At 38.4% G+C, this 27,503-nt stretch overlaps 1 protein-coding gene across 2 annotated transcripts in view; it reads left to right on the forward strand.

Annotated features, from left to right (window-relative positions):
* The first annotated feature begins 1,810 nt into the window (after window positions 1–1,810).
* LOC306847405 (RNA polymerase II subunit A C-terminal domain phosphatase-like) overlaps window positions 1,811–27,503 on the forward strand; it is a 119,453-nt gene continuing 93,760 nt past the window's right edge. For both annotated transcript variants that reach the window (XM_079381333.1, XM_079381334.1), the window contains exons 1-7: window positions 1,811–2,862; window positions 6,999–7,082; window positions 7,288–7,381; window positions 8,551–8,679; window positions 14,216–14,366; window positions 16,056–16,146; window positions 22,641–22,807. In XM_079381333.1, the coding sequence (XP_079237459.1) occupies window positions 2,588–2,862; window positions 6,999–7,082; window positions 7,288–7,381; window positions 8,551–8,679; window positions 14,216–14,366; window positions 16,056–16,146; window positions 22,641–22,807 (991 nt within the window). In that variant the 5' untranslated portion in view covers window positions 1,811–2,587. The remainder of the gene's footprint in view (window positions 2,863–6,998; window positions 7,083–7,287; window positions 7,382–8,550; window positions 8,680–14,215; window positions 14,367–16,055; window positions 16,147–22,640; window positions 22,808–27,503) is intronic.

Raw genomic sequence — 27,503 nt, forward strand, 5'->3', positions numbered from 1 at the left:
AAGATGTGCTTTAACTGCAGACTGTCCGCTTTAATTTGAGGGTATTTACATCCAAATTAGGTGAACGGTGTAGGAATTACAACAGTTTGCATATGTGCCTCCCACTTGTTAAGGGACCAAAAGTAATGGGACAAATGGCTTTTCAGCTGTTCCATGGCCAGGTGTGTGTTATTCCCTCATTATCCCAATTACAATGAGCAGATAAAAGGTCCAGAGTTCATTTCAAGTGTGCTATTTGCATTTGGAATCTGTTGCTGTCAACTGTCAAGATGAGATCCAAAGAGCTGTCACTATCAGTGAAGCAAGCCATCATTAGGCTGAAAAAACAAAACAAACCCATCAGAGAGAGAGCAAAAACATTAGGCGTGGCCAAAACAACTGTTTGGAACATTCTTAAAAAGAAGGAACGCACCGGTGAGCTCAGCAACACCAAAAGACCCGTAAGACCACGGAAAACAACTGTGGTGGATGACCGAAGAATTGTTTCCCTGGTGAAGAAAACACCCTTCACAACAGTTGGCCAGATCAAGAACACTCTCCAGGAGGTAGGTGTATGTGTGTCAAAGTCAACAATCAAGAGAAGACTTCACCAGAGTGAATACAGAGGGTTCACCACAAGATGTAAACCATTGGTGAGCCTCAAAAACAGGAAGGCCAGATTAGAGTTTGCCAAACAACATCTAAAAAAGCTTTCACAGTTCTGGAACAACATCCTATGGACAGATGAGACCAAGAACAACTTGTACCAGAGTGATGGGAAGAGAAGAGTATGGAGAAGGAAAGGAACTGCTCATGATCCTAAGCATACCACCTCATCAATGAAGCATGGTGGTGGTAGTGTCATGGCGTGGGCATGTATGGCTGCCAGTGGAACTGGTTCTCTTGTATTTATTGATGATATTTACTGACAAAAGCAGCAGGATGAATTCTGAAGTGTTTCGGGCAATATTATCTGCTCATATTCAGCCAAATGCTTCAGAACTCACTGGACGGCGCTTCACAGTGCAGATGGACAATGACCCACAGCATACTGCAAAAGCAACCAAAGAGTTTTTGAAGGGAAAGAAGTGGACTGTTATGCAATGGCCAAGTCAATCACCTGACCTGAATCCGATTGAGCATGCATTTCACTTGCTGAAGACAAAACTGAAGGGAAAATGCCCCAAGAACAAGCAGGAACTGAAGACGGTTGCAGTAGAGGCCTGGCAGAGCATCACCAGGGATGAAACCCAGCGTCTGGTGATGTCTATGCGTCCCAGACTTCAGGCTGTAATTGACTGCAAAGGATTTGCAACCAAGTATTAAAAAGTGAAAGTTTGATTTATGATTATTATTCTGTCCCATTACTTTTGGTCCCTTAACAAGTGGGAGGCACATATGCAAACTTTTGTAATTCCTACACCGTTCACCTGATTTGGATGTACTACTTTGGATAAACTAAATAATAATAATAATAATAATATTATTGCACAGAAAAAAATATGTTTACGTGAAACGAGGAGCGTAAATAATTAAATAAACAAGTAAGCAAAAACTAATAATTAATTAATAATAAACAAATACAAAACCCTACATGAATAATATAATAATAAAAACTTTTTTTTTTTTTTACTTTGGTGTTACTCCCTCCAGTGTTTCAGAATATTATTAATACTGTATTTGGATTATCACAAGTATTACGCACTGTAAACTTCCCCATCTGAAACAGACAAAAAGGTAAAAAAAAAAATGGTTTTAATTTAAATTTATTAAATGGTTTTTCATTTATTTATTTATTTATTTATTTATTTTTTTTTTATTATTTATAATTTTGTGTGCCCCGCACACGTTCAAAGAGATTTTTGTTCTGTTGCATATCATATGTCTATATAATGTTTAATTTTTTCTTTCCTTGTAATAATTGAAAAAAGCTAATACAGAAAAAAAGTCGCATTAGGATAAAATAAAGATTAAAGATATTACAGATGCATTTGCCTCTTTGAAATGCACGATTTGAAACTCGATCTTAGCAAAAGCAGTGCAGAAGTTTCCATGTAGCGACGATGACGCTCGGCCTAATCCCCGGACACTTGGAGGCAGATGATATGATCATGATATTTCATCAGATTACATCACAAACCAGGGCTTTGCCTGTCCCAGAGGGGGAGGGGAGAGATACATACAGCTTGTTACAAATACTCGGGTCAGATTTTCTCTAAACCACAAGTTTGATATGACTGTAAATATTTGGTGTATTATTTATTTATTTTTGTCACACGTTTTAAATATTTATATAAATTATTATTATTATTATTTACGTACATAATTGTTATAAACTACAGATTATACTCTAATATTAATTTAATTCTAAATCAAGTGTGATTAAGGTCTCCCGGAAGTGGAAAGACTTTCGCTCGCGCTGCAGCTTTGTGTTTCCTGTTTACGGGCGGGAAGAGTGAACCTGCGCCTCAGCCTGTCCTGCGTTACAGCTCGTTTCCATCGCTATCTTTCCTGGTTCGCCGCTGGATTATTTTAGCGTTTTTAACTCCGTTGATTAATTCTCCTCAGGCGCTCCGCCGCGTGTCTCTGGCGGAAACTTGAAGCTCTGATGGAGGAGCCTGCGGACTCCGGAGGCGGCGCGGCAGAAGAGGGCCCCACGGCGCAGGTGACGGAGATCCGCTGCCCCGCCGGAGCGCGTCCTCTGCGGCTGCTGGAGTGGAAGGTGAAGCCCGGAGCTCTGGTGAACGTGGACTCCGTTATCGCGGTTTGTGCGCCGATCCCCGCCGAAGGCGAGAGCAGAGCGGCCGAGAAGAAGCTGAAGTCGGGCCGCGCTGGAGTTGTGCGGGAACTGTGCGGTCAACTCGGACAGGTCATCGCGCCTGGGTAAGACGCGCTGTCGTTTTAACGCGTTTATTTGCTTATTAGCTCGAGCTAAGCTAAATTGCACGCGCACTCAACGCTGAGCTCGTGACAGCAGCAGCAGCTCAACTTCCACGCTGCCCAGTAACAACACGATTATTGACATATAAAGGTGTCACACGTGGTTGTTGTAATGTCGCTCATAAAGAGTATCTTGAGAGATAAAGCAATGATAGAAAGCCCAAAGCTCTGTAAACAGCAAAACAAGAGTTGGGGGAGCGGCCCGCCCTTTTTAGCCAATCAGAAACGCTCTCTGCGTGTCAATCAATTTGTGCCCTGTGCTTTGCTGCCGTCGGATTGGCTGAGACGTATGCAGAGGGCGGGGCATTGGAGAGAGGGTGTGTTGATGAACGCATGGAGCCGAGTCTAGTAAGTTAGTGGAAGAGAAACGTGTAAAATCGTTACAGCTGTTTTTCCAAATAATACCCTAATGTTTAGATGCCCACCAGCACGTTTGTTTAAAGTTGTGGAATTAAAGACCTCCGATATTTAAATGAGTTTTGTGAATATTAGTCTGTCCATGCCTATTAAAAGGTTTCTGCGGGTCTTAAAAAGTCTTCATTCACCCTTTCAAAATTAAAAAAAGGACTTAAAGCGAAGCAGAAAGTCGTAGCATTAAATGGTGCATGCTGTAAAAATCTGTTTAAAATAAAAAGCTGTAATAAATGTTGTTTTTTAATACAAATACTCAAACATCCTTAAATCCAAAATACTTATACTTGAAATGCAAATTTAAAATGTAGTCTTGTTTTCTGAGAAATTAAGCAAAATGTAAAAAAATAAAAATAAAAAAGCTGATGCATGATAACTAATATCTGTCAGTGGAGCATGGAAACTTTTCCCTTTGAATTAAGTTGGTTTAAGATGTGTTCTTGTTTCAATTATGAACTCACTTAATTTTGATAAATTTATCATAAAACAAGACTTCTTTTGTCATTTTGCTTCTCAAACAAATGTATATTAATTTAAGTATCTTTACACCTTTGCATATGAAAATAACACACACTGAAGAAGAACATCATGTTTTTGCAGTGTGATTAGAAAGTACAGTAAAAGTTAGTTCCATCTTTTAGTTGTTGGAAGCAGAACTATTCAAGCCTTAAGCTTTTAATTTTTAAATGATTAAAAAAAAATGGAGATCTGTCAGAAGTTGTATTTTCAAATTTTGAAGCATTGCTAATACATTTGCATTTAGAGAACATATTGGAAAATTCTTTTACATTCAATGAAGTCCTTAACTTTAATTGTTTTAAAAAGTCTTAAATGAACTTTTATTAAACCTGCAGAAACCCTGAATGAGAAATATGCATCAATAAACAATCAGTTTTAACTAACACAAACAGCAAGATATAACTACTATAAAACTTAAAGAAGACAGAAGAATGTTACACAATGGGGTTGATTATAAAAATACACCTCCAGCAGATTACACAGCTTAAGGGTTTTTGTTATGCATTAGTTTTAAGGATGTGAAGATCTCCAATTCCTTCTGGAAATGTGAGTGCATAGGAAGGTTGTTAAAACATCCACATTTACATTTAAAACAATTAGCTAAAACCATAGTTATTAATCAAAAATTCTACATTACAATTCAGAGAGATGTCATGAAAATATCCCTTCTCCAATACGGTCCAATTAGCAAATTATGGGTGTAAAATGTAAATCATGCCTGTTGAGTTTTTTTTTTTTTTTAATGGGATGAGCCCTTTGATATGTCTGAACCTGTGTTTCATTAGAAAATATGTCAACAGAGGAAAGAAAACTGTGCCGAGTCAGCTCATGTAATGTCAGTTAGTGTCATTCATGGCTGCTTTTTTGCAGTCTTTAACAGTAGATGGTGCTGCATTTATTAGAAATTGCTCAGTTTTTTTTTATTAGTCAACTGAAAATGAGTTACACTTCTCTTTGTACTTATACTGGAGTTTGGAGAGATGCTTTGCATAAATTTTCCTAGTCCACTGAGTGAAATATCATTATAACTTTAGCTCCACTTTCAATACCATTATCCCTACTCTCCTCCGGACTAAACTAACCCAGCTCTCTGTCCCTAGCTCTGTCTGTCAGTGGATCACCAGCTTTCTGACAGAGCATAGGCAACAGCTAGTGAGAATTGATAAATTCACATCCAACACCTGCATCATCAGCACTGGCACCCCTCAGGGCTGTGTTCTCTCCCCACTGCTCTTCTCCCTCTACACAAACGACTGCACATCTAAAGACCCCTCTGTCAAGCTCCTGAAGTTTGCAGACGACACCACACTGATCGGCCTCATTCAGGACGGTGACGAGTCTGCTTACAGACAGGAGGTTAAAGAGCTGGCTATATGGTGCTGTCTTAATAACCTGGAGCTCAACACGCTCAAAACAGTGGAGGTGATCGTGGACTTCAGGAGAAAACCCCCGGCTCTCCCGCCACTCACCATCATGAACAGCATTGATCATCATTCAGTCTGTCCTGTGCACATCAATAACTGTCTGGTTTGGCTCAGCTACAAAATCAGAAGACTACAGAGAACGGTACGGACTGCTGAAAGGATTATTGGTGCTCCCCCTGCCCACCCTCCAAGAACTGTGTACATCCAGAGTGAGAAAAAATATGCAATAACCTTATTTGTTCATCACCCTACATCCTAGTACATCCCTACATCTTATTTCTTACTTTTTTATTCTGTTTCTATATTTTGTCTATATATATATATATATATATATATATATATATATATATATATATATATATATATATATACATACATACAGTATCTCACAGAAGTGAGTACACCCCTCACATTTTTGTAAATATTTTATTATATCTTTTCATGTGACAACACTGAAGAAATAACACTTTGTTACAATGTAAAGTAGAGAGTGTACAGCTTGTATAACAGTGTGAATTTGCTGTCCCCTCAAAATAACTTAACACACAGCCATTAATGTCTAAACTGCTGGCCACAAAAGTAAGTACACCCCTAAGTGAAAATGTCCAAATTGGGCCCAAAGTGTCAATATTTTGTGTGGCCACCTTCCATTTGAGTCAATAGGGTTTAGGTCTGGAGACATGCTTGGCCAGTCCATCACCTTTACCCTCAGCTTCTTTAGCAAGGCAGTGGTCGTCTTGGAGGTGTGTTTGAGGTCGTTATCATGTTGGAATACCAGTCTGTGCTTCAGTATGTCACAGTACATGTTGGTATTCATGGTTCCCTCAATGAACTGTAGCTCCCCAGTGCCGGCAGCACTCATGCAGCCCCAGACCATGACACTCCCACCACTATGCTTGACTGTAGGCAAGACACACTTGTTTTTGTACTCCTCACCTGGTTGCCGCCACACACACTTGACACCATCTGAACCAAATAAGTGTATCTTGGTCTCATCAGACCACAGGACATGGTTCCAGTAATCCATGTCCTTAGTCTGCTTGTCTTCAGCAAACTGTTTGCGGGCTTTCTTGTGCATCATCTTTAGAAGAGGCTTCTTTCTGGGACGACAGCCATGCAGACCAATTTGATGCAGTGTGCGGCGTATGGTCTTGTCTGAGCACTGACAAGCTGACGCCCCTCCCCTTCAACCTCTGCAGCAATGCTGGCAGCACTCATACGTCTATTTCCCAAACACAACCTCTGGATATGACGCGGAGCAGGTGCACTCAACTTCTTTGGTCGACCATGGCGAGGCCTGTTCTGAGTGGAACCTGTCCTGTTAAACCACTGTATGGTCTTGGCCACCGTACTGCAGCTCAGTTTCAGGGTCTTGGCAATCTTCTTATAGCCTATGCCCTCTTTATGTAAGCAACAATTCTTTTTTTCAGATCCTTAGAGAGTTCTTTGCCATGAGGTGCCATGTTGAACTTCTAGTGACCAGTATGAGAGAGTGAGAGCGATAACACCAAATTTAACACACCTGCTCCCCATTCACACCTGAGACCTTGTAACACTAACGAGTCACATGACACCGGGCAGAGAATATTATATTTATAATCTATAAATATATAGATTACCTTTTCCTATAATTGAGATTTTTATCCTGTTAACAAGCAGTGTATGTATATGAAGTGCATTTGATTATTGCTGAATTTATTTCTATGTTTTTTGTCTTTTTAACAGGAGTGTGATAGCAAAAGTGGAAGAATGCAGTCATCCCGTTGTAATGAAGGGCTTGTGTGCTGAATGCGGCCAGGACTTAACTCAGTGAGTTTATATCTACATTAATTTTGTGCTGTCAGTCTCCAGTTCAGAATTGTTTCTCTCCTCTTACCTGAAAAAGTGAAAGGACGTCTGTCAGGAGCCATTCATGAGAAGCTATTATTGTCTTTCCCTGTTTTTCACTTGTGTCGGCTCTCAGAGTTATTTCTGTTAGTAACTATATGGTGCTGAAGATGCTCTTACGTTTCAGACTACAGAGCAAGAATGGAAAGCAGCAGGTGCCCATCTCTACGGCGACCGTTTCCATGGTGCACAGTGTTCCCGAGCTGATGGTCAGCTCAGAGGTGAGTGCCTACCGTTTGCCACTTCTGAGGATGGAGACTCGTAAGGCCTCTATGTGTTTCAATCCGAATCGAACAACAAACTGGTGTGATGACATTTCAAACAAAATTATAAATCTCACTTTGGGAGTCTAGGAGTTCGAAACTTTTTCTAAATGTTTTCTCTGATATAGGACCTCTGACTCTGGTTCATTCCTTCTATTCAGTCTAACGAAATCAGACACAAGTAAAGACATGAACACACTGGAGAGCTGCTTTATTGTAGAAACTAAAGAAGTAATTCTAATGGAAAGGGAAACTGACACAGTTTTTTCATGTTTAAAACCGTAAATTTGCTTGCTTTAAAAAATTAATCATGAAAATTAGACTTTTTCTGTGTTTAAGTGCTATAATTGGGTCCCTGGTGCATCTACCAACCCAGAAAGCGTGAAAAAGAACAACCCAGTAAATTTTTTTTGGCAATCCTTTCTCTGCAAGCTTGTGAAAAAACGAGCTGCTCAGATTTTGCTCCCCCCGTGACGTAGAAAGGGGATCTTATTAAAATATTACCACCCCTTAATCTGCTCGTTTCCACCCACGGCGCCACCATTGTGTTATCGCAAGTGATAACGGTGTACCAGTTTTAACGCATGGCGAAAGTTTGAGCAAAGCATGCTAAGTGTTCTGTCTTTGGCTGCACTGACGAGCACAGAACACCGTTTAGAGTGCAGAGAGCAGTGGATTTATTGATTTATTTACTGTATATTACACTGTTGTTACACAGATCCAATATAAACATCCAATTTCTTTCCCAGCTGTTTACCTTCACAGACGTAACTGACTGTTTTTGTAACTCGAGTGTTTTTTTTTAACAAACGTGTGTATTTGACAGTTTAAGCACAATAAGACAAGAAAGAGAGCTTAGTTTAATACTCACATGCCGTGGGACAGTCGCTTTCTGTGCGTGTGCTTCGGATGTGTGCAATAAGAGAAACATATATCAGAAGTTTGAACTAATATGCCGATCGAATACTTTCTTAAGTATATCGGGGGCCTTTAAATGTAAAGTGTGTAATTCATGTTTTTGTGAAGATTTGCGGGGTCAAATACATTTCAAAGGGGCTTTAATAAATGGTTGTGTATAAAATGGTTTGTATTTACAGTGTTTTTATTGTCCCTGTGTGTCTGAGCAGCAAGCAGAGCAGCTTGGCCGAGAGGACCAGCATAGACTTCACAGGAACAGGAAGTTAGTGCTGATGGTGGATCTGGACCAAACGCTGATCCACACCACTGAACAGCACTGCCAGCGCATGTCCAACAAGGTAACAGTTAAAAACACTGCACTACCATTCAGAAGTTTGGGGTCGGTAAGATTTAGCAAAGCTGCATTTATTAGACCAAAAATACAGTAAAAAGAGTAATATTGTAAAATATTATTTATATTTAAAGTAACGGTTTTATAATTAGTAGAGATGCACCGATACTGAATTTCTCTGCCGATACCGATAGCCGATTATTCAGAATGATATCTGCCGATATTGATAGTTATGTGAGAGTTAAAATTTTACGTGGTCGCATTTGTACCAGTGCATGGTCTGCTGCAGAGCCGCCGCACAGTGCAGCAGGATTAAGATTTCTGATCACGCGAAGAGTGAGAGAGGCGCTTTTAATGCAAGCTCTTTGGGAGCAGAGCCTGGTTTATACTCGCTGCGTCAGCATGAGCGGCAAAAATGACGCGAATAGTGAGGAAACGATGGCGGACGGGACGGAGGATTTGGTTTTCAAGCGAAAGTAAAATGCTTCTTAAACCAGAGAAGGTGAACATGTTAGTTTTGTCTTTACTGTTTATCTCACGTTACGCTATGGAGGCTTTCTTTAAATGTTCTTTATTTATTTGATTCCTCAGTGTTTGCTAAACGTTCTGGTGTAGCCTATGTCATGCCTCATCTTATTCGTTTGTTAATTACATTATATAAGTTAGTTTGTAGCGTACTGTTTTATTGTTGTGCTTTTCAGTTAAGAATAACAATGAATCCATATTTCAATCATTTGTTTTAGTTTTAAACAGTGAATAGATGTAAGCAAAACAGACAATTATCTTGTAAAAAGTGACGGTCGTGAATTCAAATTCGAAAGTGAAAGCATCCAAAGCCCGGCTTATAGCACAGCAAACGAGGAACTCCCATTCACAAAATTAAAATCACAAATAATACTGATGAAAAAGAACAGGTTTTGTTACCAGAAACTTAAACATAAACATAGCCAATTATTAACATTATTCAAACATAGCATAGAAACAAGCGTAGAACATAACTTTTATTAACTAAACAAATAAAAAAAACACCATGCTATATGCCTAATATAAAATAACAAATAACATTTTAAATAGGTAGCCCTATACAAAACTGAAATTCAGTAAAGACTGAGGAACACATACAGTGGGGTAAATAAGTATTTGATACACTGACGATTTTAAGTTTTCCAACTTACAAAGAATGGAGAGATCTGTAATTTTCATCGTAGGTACACCTCAACTGTGAGAGACAAATATAAAACAATAATCCAGACAATCACTTTGTATGATTTTTGAATAATTAATTTCCATTTTATTGCATGAAATAAGTATTTGATCACCTACCAACCAGCAAGAATTCTGGCTCTCACAGACCTGTTAGTTTGTCTTTAAGAAGCCCTCCTATCCTCCACTCATTACCTGTATTAATTGCACCTGTTTGAACTCGTTACCTGTATAAAAAACACCTGTTCACACACTCAGTCAATCAGACTCCAACCTCTCCACTATGGGTAAGACCAAAGAGCTGTCTAAGGCCCCGTCCACACGAAGACGGGTTTCTCTGTATACGCATAAATTTTTTACCGTATAGGCGTTTCGTCCACACGAAACCGGCGTTTTCGAAGAGTGAAACCGATCATTTTTGAAACCGGGTCCCAGGGTGGATAAATTTGAAAACGCCGGTTTCATGTTTTCGTGTGGACGGCGAATCGGTATATTTTCTGAAACGATGACGTCATTAGCCCACGTCTCGCCCCTAATCAGACATCGCTACGTCACATAACAGCGACAACAACAACAACAACAATGTCAGACTATGTGCTTGTGTTCGTGCTGCAGAACCTACTGAGCTCATTAATTTATTAAAGCAAAATCTTGATCCCTGAATAGAAAGTTTTCAGGATTGCTGGTGAGACCCTGAATTTCCTCAGCTGTCACAGATGGTGAAGTCTTTGCCTGGCTTTCTTAACCTGTGATTGGATGTGTGTAGTCCAAGTCAGGTTCACGAAGATGTTTGCACCGAGGTACTTAAAGCTACTAACCCTCTCCACAGGGGTCCCACTGATCATAAGAGGAGTGTAGGGCCGCTGCTGTCTCTTCCTAAAGTCCATGATAAGCTCTTTAGTTTTCCCCACATTCAGAGAGAGACAGTTGCATGGCACCATGATGTGAGTCTCTGCCAAAAGACCATCTGGATGATCCAGAGGAGGCATGGGAGAAGGTCATGTGGTCAGATGAGACCAAAATATAACTTTTTGGTATAAACTCCACTCGCCGTGTTTGGAGGAAGAAGGATGAGTACAATCCCAAGAACACCATCCCAACCGTGAAGCATGGGGGGGGGGGGGGCATCATGCTTTGGGGGTGCTTTTCTGCAAAGGGGACAGGACGACTGCATCGTATTGATGGGAGGATGGATTTGGGCAACAACCTCCTTCTCTCAGTAAGAGCATTGAAGATGGGTCGTGGCATTTCAAGGTCCTGGAGTGGCCTAGCTAGTCTCCAGACCTGAACCCAATAGAAAATCTATGGAGGGAGCTGAAACTCTATGTTGCCCAGCGACCGCCCCAAAACCTGAAAGAGCTGGAGAAGACCTGTATGGAGGAGTGGGCCAAAATCCCTGCTGCAGTGTGTGCAAACCTGGTCAAGAACTACAGGAAACGTCTGACCTCTGTAATTGTAAACAAAGATTTCTGTACCAAATATTAAGTTCTATTTTTCTATTGTATCAAATACTTATTTCATGCAATAAAATGGGAATTAATTATTCAAAAATCATACAATGTGATTTTCTGGATTTTTTAAATTTTTTATATTGTCTCTCACAGTTGAGGTGTACCTACGATGAAAATGACAGATCTCTCCATTCTTTGTAAGTGGGAAAACTTGAAAAATTGGCAGTGTATCAAATACTTAATTGCCCCACTGTAATTATAAAACGCAGAACGTTTATTAGCTAAACGATTAAGAAAGTTTGGAGGCATGGACTGCATACACCTTGATGTAAAATAATGGGAAAAAAATCACAGTGTTTAAATAAAATAAAAATCAGCAAATACCATGGATCCAAATAAATGAAACGTACGTTAAAAAAAAAAAAAAAAAAAAAAATTCTAATATCACCGTAGATAAATAGCAGGCCAACAGCCTTTTCAAAATCCAAAATATTTTTTAAAACGGGCACTTTTACTGTCTGTCTCACCTCACTCTTCTTGTTAGTCAGCTTGACTCACTCTCCTCACGTGATGAATGAAACCTGATCTGTGGTGCGCGACTGTCGTTCGTTTGGTGTGCTGCATTGAGCAGCAGTGTTCAGTTTTAATTGTAGTGTCTGTTCTCTAGCTGATCTAAATGATTTTTATTACTATTAAAAAAATTCAAAATGACGTGAGGGACGTTGCAAGTGACGTAACCGGTGTTGCGGTATCACCGCCAACATCGTCTATCGCAGCAAGCCTAGTACATTCATGGGAAAAGTCTTGAAGTTGAACTGAGGTGCAGTAGCGATCATTCACATCACATTTAAAAGTGTCAAAACGGCATTCATTGTATGTATTTCGTGATAGAATATACAAGATTTGAAAGCTGAGAGTTTGTTTCTTATCAGAAGTAGCACAGAACTCTTTGTGATTATTGGATGCGAGGCGTGCCACAAATGTTTGGTGTAGAGAAGAACTGCGGATCTGGTAATGCTGGCTTGAACTACGGGTGATTCATCTGGTCAAATAGAGCCTGCTTTTTTAACTGTTAATGCCTTATTGTCACATTAATTTTGACAGCCCTAAATTCAACAGATTTTCTTCACTCACAGTATGAGTTGCAGTCTGACTCGTTTTTCTGCCGCCTTTTGATTGACAGGATATAATCGGCCCTGATCATCAGCTGATTTTGAACAATTGCTTTTATCGGCACATACCGATTGTTGGCCGATACATCGGTGCATCTCTAATAATTAAATATATCTTAAAATGTGATTTATTCCTGTGATGTAAAGCTGAATTTTCAGCATCATTACTCCAGTCTTTAGAGTCACATGATCCTTCAGAAATCATTCTAATATGCTGATTTGATGCTCAAAAGACATTTCTGTATAAAGAAAATGTAATTCAGCATTACTATTGTCAATGCTGAAGTGTGTTTTTGCGGTAACCTTGGTACATTTTTTTTTCGAGTTCAGAATTTAGAACAGAATTTATTTGAAATGGAAATCTTTTGCAACATCATGAATGTTTTTGTTACTTTTGATCAATTGAATGCATGATGAATAAAAGTATTAATTTCTTCTCAGTTTGATTTAAGAATTCTTTAGAAGTTCAAAAGAATAGCATTCATTTGAAATCGCAATTCTTTGCAACCGTATGAATCTTTTAACTGTCACTTCTGAACAGTATCAGTTTCTTTATAATACCCTAAACCGTAATTAAAAATGCAGGAACAATTATACTCAATATTAATGGATATTGTATTGTTTTTGAGTGTTATTGAAGTAGTTGTTTCACTGGTTTCTATTGTGCTCGTATGACATTTTTAAAGGTATAGTTCACCCAAAAATGAAAATTCTGTCATCATTTACTCAACTTCAAGTAGTTCCAGACCTGTATGAATGTCTTTGTTCTGCTGAACACAAAGGAAGATATTCTGAAGAAAGTTTGTAACCAGGCTGTTTTGGGGCACCATTGACTTCCATAGTGGGGAAAAAAAATACCCCCAGAACTGCTCTGTGTCCCACATTCTTCAAAATATCTTCCTTTGTATTCAGCAGAACAAAGACGTTCATACAGGTTTGGAGCTACTTGAGGATGAGTAAATGATGACAGAATTTAAATTTTTGGGTGAACTATCCCTTTAAGGCATTTGTTTAATCTGTCACTGGTTTGCTGTGTTATGGTGGCTTCAAAAGATTTATCTACAGTACCCTCGTTTCGTTTGAGTTTAACAGTAACAAAAATAAGACGTACGGTTTTCTTTGACTTCTTAGTGATCTCATTTGCGTTTTTCTATGAACTCCAGCGATTGTGGGTGTAACTGGAAGTGTTGCTTTGAAGAGCCTAAATGTAGCAGAGCATTGATTGATTTCTATTTAAATGACTGCATCGGACTCTTTTTCTCAGCTGTCATCCGTTTTCGATTCATTCTTCTCGTAGGCGTTAACGCTTTCGTTCTGCCAGGCGTGCATTCACTAGATCAGCTCGAGCAAAAAACAATCTCAGATCTTTATACCAACCAATTACTAGACCATTAACTGAGCTATCAAAGGCTCAAATGCTTTCCTCAAAGACTCCATTATGTCTGCCATCAGAAATTGTGCTGCTTTGAAAGCATTTTCCAGAGCATTTCTATTGAAATGTATGTTCATGAAAGCTTCTGCTACAGCTGGACAGAACTGTATTGAAGCAGTTTAGAATATGTATATGCTTTTCAATCTAAAGCAGATGTACTGCTATTTAGAAGTGTTTTTTTTAAATATATATTATTTTAGAAAGGAGGCATTTAATTGATCAAAAGTGACAGTAAAGACATATATCTGTTTCCTCTAACTGCCTTGCAATGTTTTTTTTTTCTAGGGAATCTTTCATTTCCAGCTTGCACGGGGGGAGCCCATGCTTCATACACGATTGCGGCCTCACTGCAAAGACTTTCTAGAAAAGATCGCCAAACTCTATGAGCTGCACGTCTTCACCTTTGGCAGCCGTTTGTATGCTCACACCATTGCAGGTACATTGTTGTGGTGAGACAAATTGAATGATTAAATGATACCTCAAACTGAGAACAGGTGCGGTATTATTTTTCTAAACGATCTGAATTTTTGATTCTCACTCGGTGGATGATAAAACACATCAAACAGTCCCATAACTCCTAGTGTTTCTGTGAGAGATTATATTGGCCTTTCATAGTGACACCAGGTGGCAGCATTTGTTCATATGTTTGAGCATTTGCTCTGTGTTTTGAGTTTGAAGATGAATATATTGTTTGCTGTGTTTGGTTATTTAATGCAACATATTAACAATAAATGTGTCAAAACAAGTGCCATCTGCAAGAACTGTCCATTATCTGCTTTGATAAAAGCCTCTGCTAAATGAGTAATAAACAAGAAATCGGTTTAGTGACCGTGTTTATTATAGCCATCTATAATATGCCCTATAAATTTGTAATCGTAACCTTTATGAGTGCTGCATTAATTCTTTCCTTTAGGTCAGAGTGTTTATTATTGGAAGTGAAATTGGTGTGTAGAGTAGGGCTGGGCAAATTTATTTTTTTTCGATTAATCGTTTTTTTTAATGATGTCGATTTGTTATCAATTCTCAAAAGCCACGAATCGATCTTTTCCGGTATTTATTTCAGCACACATTTAAAACAAGATCTGATTAATGGGATTCTTATCATTAGTCTTCTCCACTAGATGTCACCCTTATTTATCTTGCGAGATGTTACAACAGAAAGCCTGTTATTCATTCAGTGCTTATCATGGCAGAGATACTGTTGATAAGAACCAAGAACAAAGCCATATGCGTGATTTGTAATGCTCAGGTGAAATGCTATAGTAATACTACAAATCTGTGGAAGCATTTGATATGAATGAATGAATGGCAGATGGCATGACGCACTGTTTTGTTTGTGTTTTCATCTTCTGCCGTCTCACTATATGATGATATAACACACGAATATCATCTCCAGCTGCTCTGAGAGTCATTTCATTAGCATTTTACCGTTTAATTTGAGAAAACTACTGTCATATCACATACACAGCAACTTTGTAAACATATAAACAACTTATGTTTACTGTTCATTTTTAGAAATATGAATAGCTTTTGTATTAAAACTATATTCAGTGAATGTAATAAAAAAATCGAGAATCGAATCGGGACATCTGATTCGATACCCAGCCCTAGTGTAGAGTGTAGGGTCTGGTTTTAGTTCAAGTAGGATTTTGCGGGATATCATCAGCACAGTACATCGCTCAGGTTTCTGTGTTTCAGGTGTGTTTCATCCTTGAACGAGACCTGAAGTGTTCTTGCATTAAGTGAGCTTCATATTTGGCATTTCGCATATTTGAGTCAGTGCTTCCCACAAACCCAAATGTGTGGAGTCTGGTTGTGGTGATTCAGATGGACACAATCAGCAGTAGATAAGACACACTAAAGGAAGTAGCTCAACTTTTCTGAAGTAAAGTCTTGATTTATTGTAGTGCAAGCAGGAGATTGAAAGCTTGGCAGAGGCAATCTTTGAGAGCCTGAAAGCATTGGTTCGTTTTATTTTTCCTGTTTTCCTTTTATTACAGCTGTAAATAGTCTCAATGCAGTTATAGCTCTGCTTCCAGCTGTAATTTAGAATTCATCTTTAAAAGAAATGACTGTTTCCTCTCTTTCTCTCACTCATACCAATTTATTTTTCTCTTTTAAAAAGGTTTTTTAGACCCTGAAAAGAAGCTCTTCTCTCATCGGATCATGTCTAGAGATGAATGCATTGACCCCTTCTCGAAGACAGGCAACCTCAGGTGAGGCATGTTTCACTCGTTTCGGTCTTCTACTTCTGGAGTAGTTTAGCCTTCAGCATCTGTCTTGATGCAGTTTTAACAATGAACTTGCATTTATGTTGTAGTTATTATTAACTTCAAGATCAGCTTGTTTCAACAAAATGAAGCATCGAATTCAACTCTTTTACTATTCAGAGGTCTTTTTTTTTTTTTTTTTTGAAAGATAGTAATACTTCTAATGGAGTAATTATGCCGAAAATTCAGCTTTGATCGCAGGAATAAATTACATTTTAAAATATATTCAAATAGAACATATGTATTTTATATTGTAAAATATTTAGAATTTTTTTTTACTGTATGATTGATCAAATAAAATTTCACTGTTTAGAGCAGGGGCTGTCATGTAGAGTTTGGCTCCAATCATAATAAGAATTACTAGGGCTACAGGCAGGTGAGGTTTTTTTCAGGGTTGGAACTTAAACTCTGCAGGACATCGGCATTACAGGACCGACGTTGCCTACCCCTGGTTTAGAGTAATATTAATTAGTGCTGTCAAATGATTAATCGCATCCAAAATAAGTTTTTGCTTACATGTCTGTGTCTGTTTATTGTGTATATTTGTTAAGTATATACAAATACGCGCTTTGGATGCGACTTTGAGCGTACAGAAAAGTGCCTCTGGGGAGCGCGAATGGCTTAAAAAAATAATAAATTTTTGTGACAATGCAACAGGCCGATTAGGAAATTGACAATTGTCAACTATACAGAAACGCGAGCTAAAGTCTTGTATCGGAGCGTGCAGCTCTAGATACGCCGATGTGAAGAGAAGGTGAAAGAGAGCGGTACAGCTGAATCACTCACGCTGTTTTCAAATGATTTGATCTGATGGTTTGTGTGGATTTATTTACTCATCTAAATATATGCTATATTGAATAGCCTAAATGTTTTGCAGTAATTTCCCTCATTTAAAAGTTGAAAGCTGCGGGAATGAGTAATGCGCATCCCACACCGAAATTCAGGACCTAATTAGACATAATTCTATTATACAGAGTATTGTGAAATATTTCCATGACTTTTCCAAAACTTTATGGTTTTATTTATTTTTCCAAAACTTTCCATGCAATACTGGAGGCTGTAGTTTTAGAACCGGATTTCTAGGACCCTATAGTTTTTTTAATTTAATTTTAATTTATTTATATTTTGTATGTAAACTACACTGTAAAAAAACAAAAAAAATGTTTAAGGCAACCAGCTTTTTTTTTTTCTTTTTTTCTCAGAGTTTTCTCAACGAATTTTAAGTTTATGCAACACCAAGTTGAGAGAACTCAATCTCCTACAAAAATAAGTTGAGAATACTAAAAAAATCTGCTGAAGCTGGTTGCCTTAAACATTTAACTTTTACTGTGTATATATTATGTCTGGTCTTCCAGCCAGTTCTGTCAAACCTTTACAATTAATCCAGAACACGGCAGCAAGATTAATTTTTAATGAGCCAAAAACGTCACACCTCTCTTTATCAATTTGCACTGGCTACCAATAGCTGCTTGCATACAATTCAAGGCATTGATGTTTGCCTAAACATCCCTTTACCTAAATTCATGACTTATGTACCCTCTAGAACAGGGGTTGGCAAGTAATTTTGGCAGCGGGCCCAAAAAACAAAAATGCCACTAGATGGAAGGCCAGAACATAGTCAAAGGATAATTTAAGAAATTGATTGATAAAAAATGCAACTAGAAATGCCTGACAGACTGTTACAGTGTCTTTTGTAAGTGGTAGTGAGCTGTTACTCTGTGTTTAAATCCTGTAGTAGGACAGTCATTATCAAAAAGCCACGTTTGTGGCGGTGTCCGGCAGAGTATTTGAGCGGAGTGGAGCTGCAACAATTTCCCCTCCGCGCTCCAAGCATTTAATAATCCGCTCCGGGTTCACCATTTCCCGCTCTGAAATATCACAGTTCTGTTCATAACGTATATTAAAAAATTTAATAAAACAACAGGAGCGTTTCAAAGTGGCTTATTGGAACACTAGCGTGCAAACTTTTTCCCTACCACATGACAAGCTAATAACACGGTTGTCAGCTTTAAAAGGTATAATTGCTGCTTTTTGCAGTGCAAATTTTGTTTGTGTTGAAATTAGTACGTTTTCGTCAGTTATTTTACCTACGGATCGATGCATTTCTTCTCATTCGAAATCGGATACAGAAGTAGCACTGAAAGATTATAATTGTATCGAGAGAGCGATTGCGTGTGAATAAGTGTTGTAGTAGCTACTTGTTTAAATCATGCTTTCAACTGAAAATATTCAGTGGCCTATCTAGAAGGAACAAACCAATTCCTTGAGAACTATCATAGCCTTCACATTCTTTCTGATTTGAGTGATCCTTCTCTATCAAGCTAGCTAAATATGTTTAACATGTGAATTCTTGCTAAATATGCAGTTATATTACGGGCCGTTAGCATGAATTGTACTCATGATGGAGTGCTCTTGGAGCGAGTGAAAACCACGATGCTCCCACTTTTAAAAAATCCGCTCCTCCCTCCATTCAAAATCAGACCGCTCCACTCCGCACTCTGCTCCGCTCACATACTCTGATTGTGAGTAACTGTTGCTGTCATGACAAATCTATTTCAGAACCAGCCGCTATCAAAATAATCTGGCTGCGGGCGCGAGAATCACTTTCACAGACTTTTAAATTAAATGTTCCCTCCTGGTGGAATAACCTGCCCAACTCAATCCAAACAGCTGAGTCCTTGAAGAATCGGCTAAAAACACATCTCTTCCATCTTTATTTGACCCTCTAACTCTAGCACTGTCTAGTCTAATTCTATTTAAAAAAATAAAAAATAACTTGCATGTGGTATTAATTTTATTTAGGTCTTAAAGGTCTTAAAGGTCTTAAATTTGATCTTAAAAATCCTGCAGCAATCCTGATTCTTTAGTTGAATTAATGTTTAAAGATTAAATGATAAAAGTCAAGCATCTAAAATGTTTTTCTTGTTAAGTATAAAGCTTATTCAGCCTCGTGTGACAATGCAGAGTTTTTTCTTGACTCCAGCAGTGTGAACAAAGGTTCTCTGCACGAGTGCGCGTGCACAGAAGAGACGTGTATTTCTGAACAGCTCTGATTCAACTTAAGACTAAACGTGCTTTCAAGTGCGGATATAAGGTGCTGTTTCGCATACCCCTGCTTTTTACCCACATCTATATTCATTTGGCTCTGCATGACAGATCAAGAACACTGAAGTGAACACTGAATACATTTAAGACTTCAATGTATTTGTTTATGCAGCATGGTCTTATTTCAGTTCATAATTCAGAAGAACTATACGTTAGGCCTGTAAAACATTTTGGGGTGATTTATTTTCCATTTTTTCTGAAAATACACCTCATTTCTGTCAAGCATTTCTCTCTCGTACATTTTTTATGTTTTTTCCTTTGAGGTAAAAAACACTCAGTAAATCTTTGAACCTGAATCCTTAACATTTTAATCATTAAAATGACTTGAAAAAGGCACTGAGTTTATAATTTAAAATGACAACTTTAGTCTTTCTTACCCTTTTCACCTTATGTAAGTTTATTTTACTGTATCTTGTTGTTAATTGTAAAGTTTAACAACGTTGAATTTAAACAAGTACTAATAATTATAGTATTATCATAGTATTTAAACATTAGGAACACTCCACTTTTTTTGGAAATAGGCTCATTTTACAACTCCCCTGGAGTTAAACAGTTGAGTTTTACCGTTTTTGAATCCATTCAGCCGATTTCCGGGTCTGGCGGTAGCACTTTTAGCTTAGCTTAGCATAGATAATTGAATCGGATTAGACCATTAGCATCTCGCTCAAAAATTACCAAAGAGTTTCGATAATTTTCCTATTTAAAGCTTGAGTCTTCTGTAGTTACATCGTGTACTAAGACCGATGGAAAATGAAAAGTTGCGATTTTGTAGGCCGATATTTCTAGGAACTATACTCTCATTCCAGCAAAATAATCGAGGAACTTTGCTGCCATACCGTGGGTGCAGCAGGCGCAATGATATGACGCAGCGCCTGAAAGTAGTCCCCAGCTATATCATAATTAGTTGCCTAGCTGGGGACTACTTTAGTAACCATATCGGCCTAGAAAATCGCAACTTTTAATTTTCTGTCGGTCTTCGTACACAATGTATCTACAGAAGAGTCAAGCTTTACAATCCGATTCAATGATCTATGCCAAGCTAAGCTAAAAGTGCTACCGCCAGACCTGGAGATCAGCTGAATGGATGCAAAAACGGTAAAACTCAACTGTTTAACTCTAGGGGAGTTGTAAAAGGAGTGTTCCTTTAAAGGGGTGGTTTACTGCCTTTTTTCTTTGCTTGAATGTGTTTATGGGGTGCAATATAACATGTCTTCGTGTTTCGTTTGTTAAAAAACGCCTTATTTTTCATAAATTTCACCTTTATTGTAAGCCGCTTTCTCCTCTGTCATTTGAACGACCGGTTGACTTCCTGATTCTATGAAACCACGCCCTCAGAAACAGGCAATGGGCTCTGATTGGTTAGTTGGGCCGGTGTGTTGTGATTTGGCTAAACTGCGTACTGCACATTGTCCGGAAACTTCACGCCCATTACTTTTACTGGCGACAGTTGCATGTGCTCCGGTATGTAAATAATGTCAATATTGCCGTATCAGTTTGAGCCAGAATCAGACCCAGAAAGCGGTAATGAAGAGAGTCAAGCAGAACCTCCGCAAGCATGGCTCTTACAAAACGTTTCTGAATGGTAAAAGTTTTTAAAATTATTATTCTCTCAAAGAATTTCGATACGCTGTCACTTGAAAATGCTACTGCTGTTTGTTAGCTTTTGAGATACGGTTTTCTCCTGATTAAACATTTAATATAACTGAATACATGACTGAGTAATTACATGAAAAATTACGTCATAAAGTATACATGGAAAATACATTTACAAAATTAGTACATAATTACAAATTCGGGTCCAAAATGTGTGTACGCGTTTGTCATAGACACGAAGTAGCATAACTAACTGGCTACTAAAGCCAGCGTTGGCATTTGTTTGCGTCCTTGATAAAACTAAAACATTACGTCTGAAATTATACATGCAAATACATTTAAAATTATTAAATCTTACTTACAGGTTGTGGCCCAAGAACTGCTGCCTCTGGTTTTAAAGTTGGAACTGCTCCATGTTTTAGTAGTTTCTGGATGAATCCGGCATTGAACTCGTGTAGATTCTGGAAGTCTTCCGTAAAATGCGCAGCACAGAGAGCTAAGTTACAATTGTAATTGTCAGGAACATAATCAAACATAAATTTTAACCATTGTTGACGAACTACAGCGTCTGTAGGAAGCCCGAACACAGAAGACTTGACAGCTGGGTGAAAATAACACACTTTCGACGGCATGGCTACAGCATGACAAAGCCGCGGAGGGAGGGTTGATGTAAATTTATGGGTTTGTTACGTATGAAACCCGGGAAGTATCTCGTTGTAGTCCCATTTGAGTCGTTTTTGTAGGCATTAAACTTCCTGATTTTTAAAAGACGATATCTCTGCTTACGTTGAACTTTCAGCGCAGCAACTTTGCAGATACTGTTCATGCACCAACAGCAACATTACACACTATTTAAAATGAAAAAGGTGAAATCGCAATCAACCACCCCTTTAATTATTCTACATTGATAGCATAAAAACATCTTCGAGCCATTGTTGTTTTATGCAATAACTACGCCGGAGGAAATCCAATTCACTTCTCTTTCCTCGTGTCAGACTGTTAATATGTGTGGGTTTCGTATGGAGCTCTCATACTGACCTTGAAGGAAGAATAGTCTCACAGAGCGGCCGCTATCATACAAAGAAAGTCACGATCGGACTTCAGTGGCGCACAGATTACTTTCTTTAGGTCGATAAACCTACAGAAGCCAAGCCTCTGCAGCCCAATGCTTCTATTAGTGTGAATGACTTTGTTTGCCATTTCAAAACTCAAGCTGTTGGAAAGATGTTCTTGGGGGCTGTTTAGATGCACCAGACATTCACAGATAAATCTATACTCATTACGCTGTATACCCAGAGTCCCCAGATGCGTTTGGACCCTCAAGATGTGCTTCAAAATGTCTGAATAACAATTTCACTGCATTTATTTGAAAGGCAGACAGCACAAACACACTTTTTTCATTGCATTGTGACATTTTGTGGTTGTGAGATGTTAATTAGCGTTAGTTAATGTGCTTTTCTGCACCTGTGGTTCCTATCTTAGGACATCTGTGTGAACTTGAGGAGAACTGACTTCATACATCCACTAAAAATCACCTTGAGACCATCTAATTGTCTAAATTGTTTTTGGCCACACTATTTTTGGTATTGTACCAGTGTTAATGTTATAAAATGCTCATTGACATTTTGGTCTTGGCAGGCTGGCACTGTCTGGGTGCTGTTCATTTAGTCATAACCAAGCACCAGCTGCTAAATGAGCGTCTTAAAATGTCAGTATGAAAACTGTGTGCTTTTTTTTTGTAGAAATTTGTTCCCCTGTGGAGACTCCATGGTGTGCATCATAGACGATCGAGAGGATGTTTGGAAGTTCGCCCCCAACCTCATCACAGTGAAGAAATACATCTACTTCCAGGGAACCGGTGACATCAACGCCCCACCGGGCTCACGAGAGGCCCAGGTGGCCAGAAAAGGTAATGTTTATTTTCCCAGCGACTCTTAATTAACGATAATGATCAGCAAACTGGAAATTAGCCCTAGTGTCCTCTGTCGGTATAGCATGCTAACTTCCAAGGCAGAATCCTGAGCTAAAGTGAATTGTGAAAAGAGCGTCTCAAAGAACAAATCCAGTTTTTTCAATAGGAATCTACACAAATTGGAATTTTGCATGAAGATAAAAGATTTCCTATGCAACAAATTTGCTGCATAGGAAAGTGGCTTCTGTGTGAGCTCGTATATTTCTACGCAATGGATAGTAGACCATTTTTTTTGTGAAATTTTGCCCAAATTTTACTGTGCCTACATCTTAAGCCCAAAACACGCTGCACAATTTTAGCAGTCCTATAAGATCACTGCATGTCACACTGTGCGACATGGATCTAATAAACTTGGCCACAACGAGTGTGTAGACTGTACGATAATGACACCTATTGACTTGTACTCTTCGACGCACATTACTATAGTAGAATAAAACATAAGCATGCGCTAGTGGTAAACAAAAAGAGCATGATAAATCACACTTTAGGAGTTGTATTTTCATTTGTGCTGAAAAAAGTGAAAGGAATGAAAGAGGAAGGGATAAGAGCTTGAGATAAGCAGTTTTATGCTTTATGCGCCATGTTGCGTTGATTTTGTCGCATTTTTATTGGTTGGTCCGTAAATGTGGATCGTACCAGCAAACAGTGTTTCACGATGCCAATCTTTTGTCTGGTACAGCTGAAAATGGTGCAGTGTGTTTAGGGCTTTAAAGGAATAGTTTATCTCCAATTAGGGCTGTGCGATTTGGGGAAAAGATGTAATTGCGATTTTTTTTTTTTTTTTTTTTTTTTTTTTTTAATTGTCAATATTGTCAATAATATGCAGGACAGTATGAGTATCGTTACCCTGCTTAAAAGAAACTAAACAAAACAAAAAAACAATAGAAACCATTACAGAAATTCTTATTTCCATAAAAACCAATACAAAATTCCTTTTTGTTTTGGGCATTATTCCAAGGAATTACTGTTGTTCTATTAGTTGCCATCTGATAGATTACATCCCACCAATAGAATGCATCAAATACCAGTAGACACCATTATAGTTTACATTAAAACCAATACAATTCCCATCATAACCCTTAAATCCATTACAGTTTTTATTGTGTTTTGGGAGGGGTTTTACTCTTTTTGTTTTTTCTACAGGGAAGATTATAATGGTATTACTACTTTTACAGAATTACTGAATTTCACAGGAAAGATTTGTTTATTTTTTATAAATAAAGAACTTTATTTCTTTAGTCAATTATTAAAGTATTACATGTTACGCGGGCTGATTCATTCATTCTTAAGTATTTGGGATTTTAAGAACAAGTGGGAAATGTGTTGAATGTTTCATTTCATCCAAGTGAAATTGGCAAGTAGTTATTTACATTCGTTTTAAACGTGGAGCCAGGCGTGAGTTGACACCGGTTGCACGCGTGTGTCAGGCCTCGTCCATATTGCCAGATGCGCTCGTGAGAGACTAGCGGAGCAGAACCGGGCGCGAGACCGTGAGTATAAAAGAGCATTACGAGACAGGCTGCGTGTGTGCGGCTCGTCCGTGAGACTCGGGAGACGTGCAGCGTGGGGCAGAGCGGAGCGAGTATAAGAAGCATTCAGAGACACGGGCTGTGTGAGCGGTCTTCTGAAATAGCGAACATGCATTATAAACTTATTTCAAATTAATCTGTTGGGGAGATAAAATGTGTAAGATAACTTTCATGTAGCCTACTAATAAAAACATCTAAAAATGTATCTTTTATTCTCCAGTACTGAAAGCAGAACCGATAAGGGAGCTCTTGATATGCGTTGTGACGCAGCTCTTGCAAATTACCTTTTTTGTTCGTTGTCTGTCATTTCGAAGCTGAAGTTACATACGTTTTTAATTTGCCTAACTTTCGATCTGTTTTGCCTTTTTAAATGGTGGGCGTTTACGCAGTTGGCTAGAGCAGTGCTGATCGGGGAGAATGGAGGTGCGCTCACTCTATTGGTTAATAAGACTGTCACTCAAGGCTGGCAGTCATGCATATGCTCTGGATCAGTGTAATATCGCGTCCACATCGCAGGCTTTGCGATTAGCAAATCGCAACGTCTCAAATTGCGATTAGATTTCGATTAATCGCACAGCCCTGTCCCCAATTATTTTTAATTTTTTAATTTATCCACCCTCAGGACATCCAATATGTCGATGAGTTTGTTTCTTCATGCTCACCAATGGATCCTCTGCAGTGAATGGGTGCCATCAGGATGAAAGTCCAAACAGCTGATAAAAACATCACAGTAATCCACACCACTCCAGTCCATCAATTAGTGTCTTGTGAAGTGAAAAGCTGCATGTTTGTAAGAAACATCCATCAAGACGTTTCTAACTTCAAATGGTTGCTTCCCACTAAAATATGAGTCCTCTATCCATAATATTGCTTTTTCCAGTGAAAAAGTAGTCTTGTCTGAATCAGGAGAGAAATATACACAGATCAAGAACTGTTTATGAGTGAAAAGAGTCCAAAACAAATACGTAAGTGGATTTTCATGTGAGAGAACAACAGGGGATTGTTGTTTTCACCGGAGGAAACTTGATCATGTATTTTGGCCAGAAGCAATGGTTAAAACGCCTTTTATTCTGACGGCACCCATTCACTGCAGAGGATCCATTGATGAGCAAGTGATGTAATGCTAAATTCCTCCAAATCTATTCTGATGAAGTAACAAACTTATTTACATCTTGGCTGACCTTGGTTTAACACATTTTTTTTGAGTGAACTATTCCTTTAAAAGTTTGGTTAAAATGAATGAAAAATGCCGTTTGGAGCAGCCGTCATGACAGGAGTTCATGTATGATGCCTTAAAATGCAGTCGTTGTAGACGGCTAACTAGATATTGGAACACAGCTATTCGTCTTCTGTTCAGTCTATCAATGTGAATTCTTTTGAGTATTTCCTGGTTCATTTTTATTACAGATGAATATTGCTCACAATTGTTACTGAAGAAGTAAATTAGATTTGCTTCAAATTGCAAAACGTTTTTTGGGTGGAAAAGTAGTTCCGCTCGCTCTCCAGCAGGGAGGGTTTAATAAGAAGTGATGGTGGTGTTTTAATAAAGGCGCGTGTGCGTGACCTCTCTGTGAGCTCTGAAATAATCTTCTTACCAGAAGAGAGGAGTGCACTGCATTTTACAGCAGCTCCAGGAAACACTCTGCCAGCGGAGGTCGACGTGCCAACCAGCAGCGGGATCTATTAAACTGATTTGCTCCTGCACAAACTAAAGAAAGTTCACAGCCTATGCAGAGGCTCTGTCTGTCAAGAGCTGTTTGAAGTGAGTCCCTGCGGGCTGGACACACGGGAAACAAAGTTACAAGAACATTAGAAATGTCTGTTTGTGAACTCTGTTCGCTGGGTGAAGAGTGGTTCAAGTGGAGCTTCTCTTTTGAAGGTTAAAGCATGTTTGTGGTTGACCTTTTGTCTGTACATCTTGTGAGGGATGTACAAAACTACATAAAAAAAAAAAAAAATCAATTAGTGAATGGTTGTCTGACCAACCAGTGGTCTAGTACAGTGGTTCTCAACCGTTTGACTTTAAGGCCCATTATATTTGAAGTATTTGTAGTTCCCTAGCCTTATTTTTTTTAATTACTTTAATCTATGGGCACTCTTAGTCTCCTAGTTAAATAATTAAAAGTAAAATAATTCAATTTCAGGATTACAGACTTTTTAAGAGCTTAATGTTCTTCAGTGAACATTTAATGACTCCAGTTTTTTAGCACTTGCAATAATTAATAACACTGGATAAAAAGGAAACTTTGTAATGTGCTTTTGTTGTGTCTGTGTTCACATACAACAGCGTTTCCCCGCTCTGCATATTTTGCATGTCCCTCTTCGTGTAAGCACCTGATTCAGATCATCAGCTTGTTAGAAGTGAGCTCCGTGCATGAACTGTGTTCCGATTGACATGCTCCCTACACCGTGTTCTTTGCTCCTTACTCCCTGAGCAGCGGAAATCCGTTTAAGTTTATTTCACTTCGGAACATTCATTCCTGGATTTGCACTGCGCCGCGTCTTCACACACAGACAAAACTTACTAGAGAAGTGTGAAATGTGACATGAATATACCGAGGATTGGGAAACGCTGACATACAATATCATATAGAGCATTTGGTTGTATGTTTAAAGTATACTTTGAGCTTAATTTATTAATAAATTTACTAAATTTTATTTACTAAAATTGAATCTGAAATTTAAAAAAGTAACTACTAAAAACCACAACAATGTACTACAACTTTAACTATAAATAAAATGAAAACAGAAAATAGAAAAAATTAAGTTATTTAAAGTTTGTAAAGCAATATTAAATGTGTGTTCTGAGTTTCACACCACAGAAAAATGTGGCTAACCATCCAGCCAAATTTGAATGCTAAAAAAAACTGCCAAGTAAATAAAATAAAATCTCAAAAAAATAAGCAGTATTCTCTGCTCTCAAATGCTGGGGGCGTGTCCACTGGCTGTGCTGAAACCACGCCCACTTGCGGGAAAGCTGCCGTCTCTCTCAACTGTCTTCCTCTAGCACAGTGGTTCTCAAACTTTTTTGGTCGCGCCCCCCTTTTAACCTATAAAAAATCTGAGAATAATTATTATTAATCTCTGTTATTTATATTTTTTGT

This window comes from Barbus barbus, assembly GCF_936440315.1.
Source record: "Barbus barbus genome assembly, chromosome: 27".
NCBI classification, from domain to species: domain Eukaryota; kingdom Metazoa; phylum Chordata; class Actinopteri; order Cypriniformes; family Cyprinidae; genus Barbus; species Barbus barbus.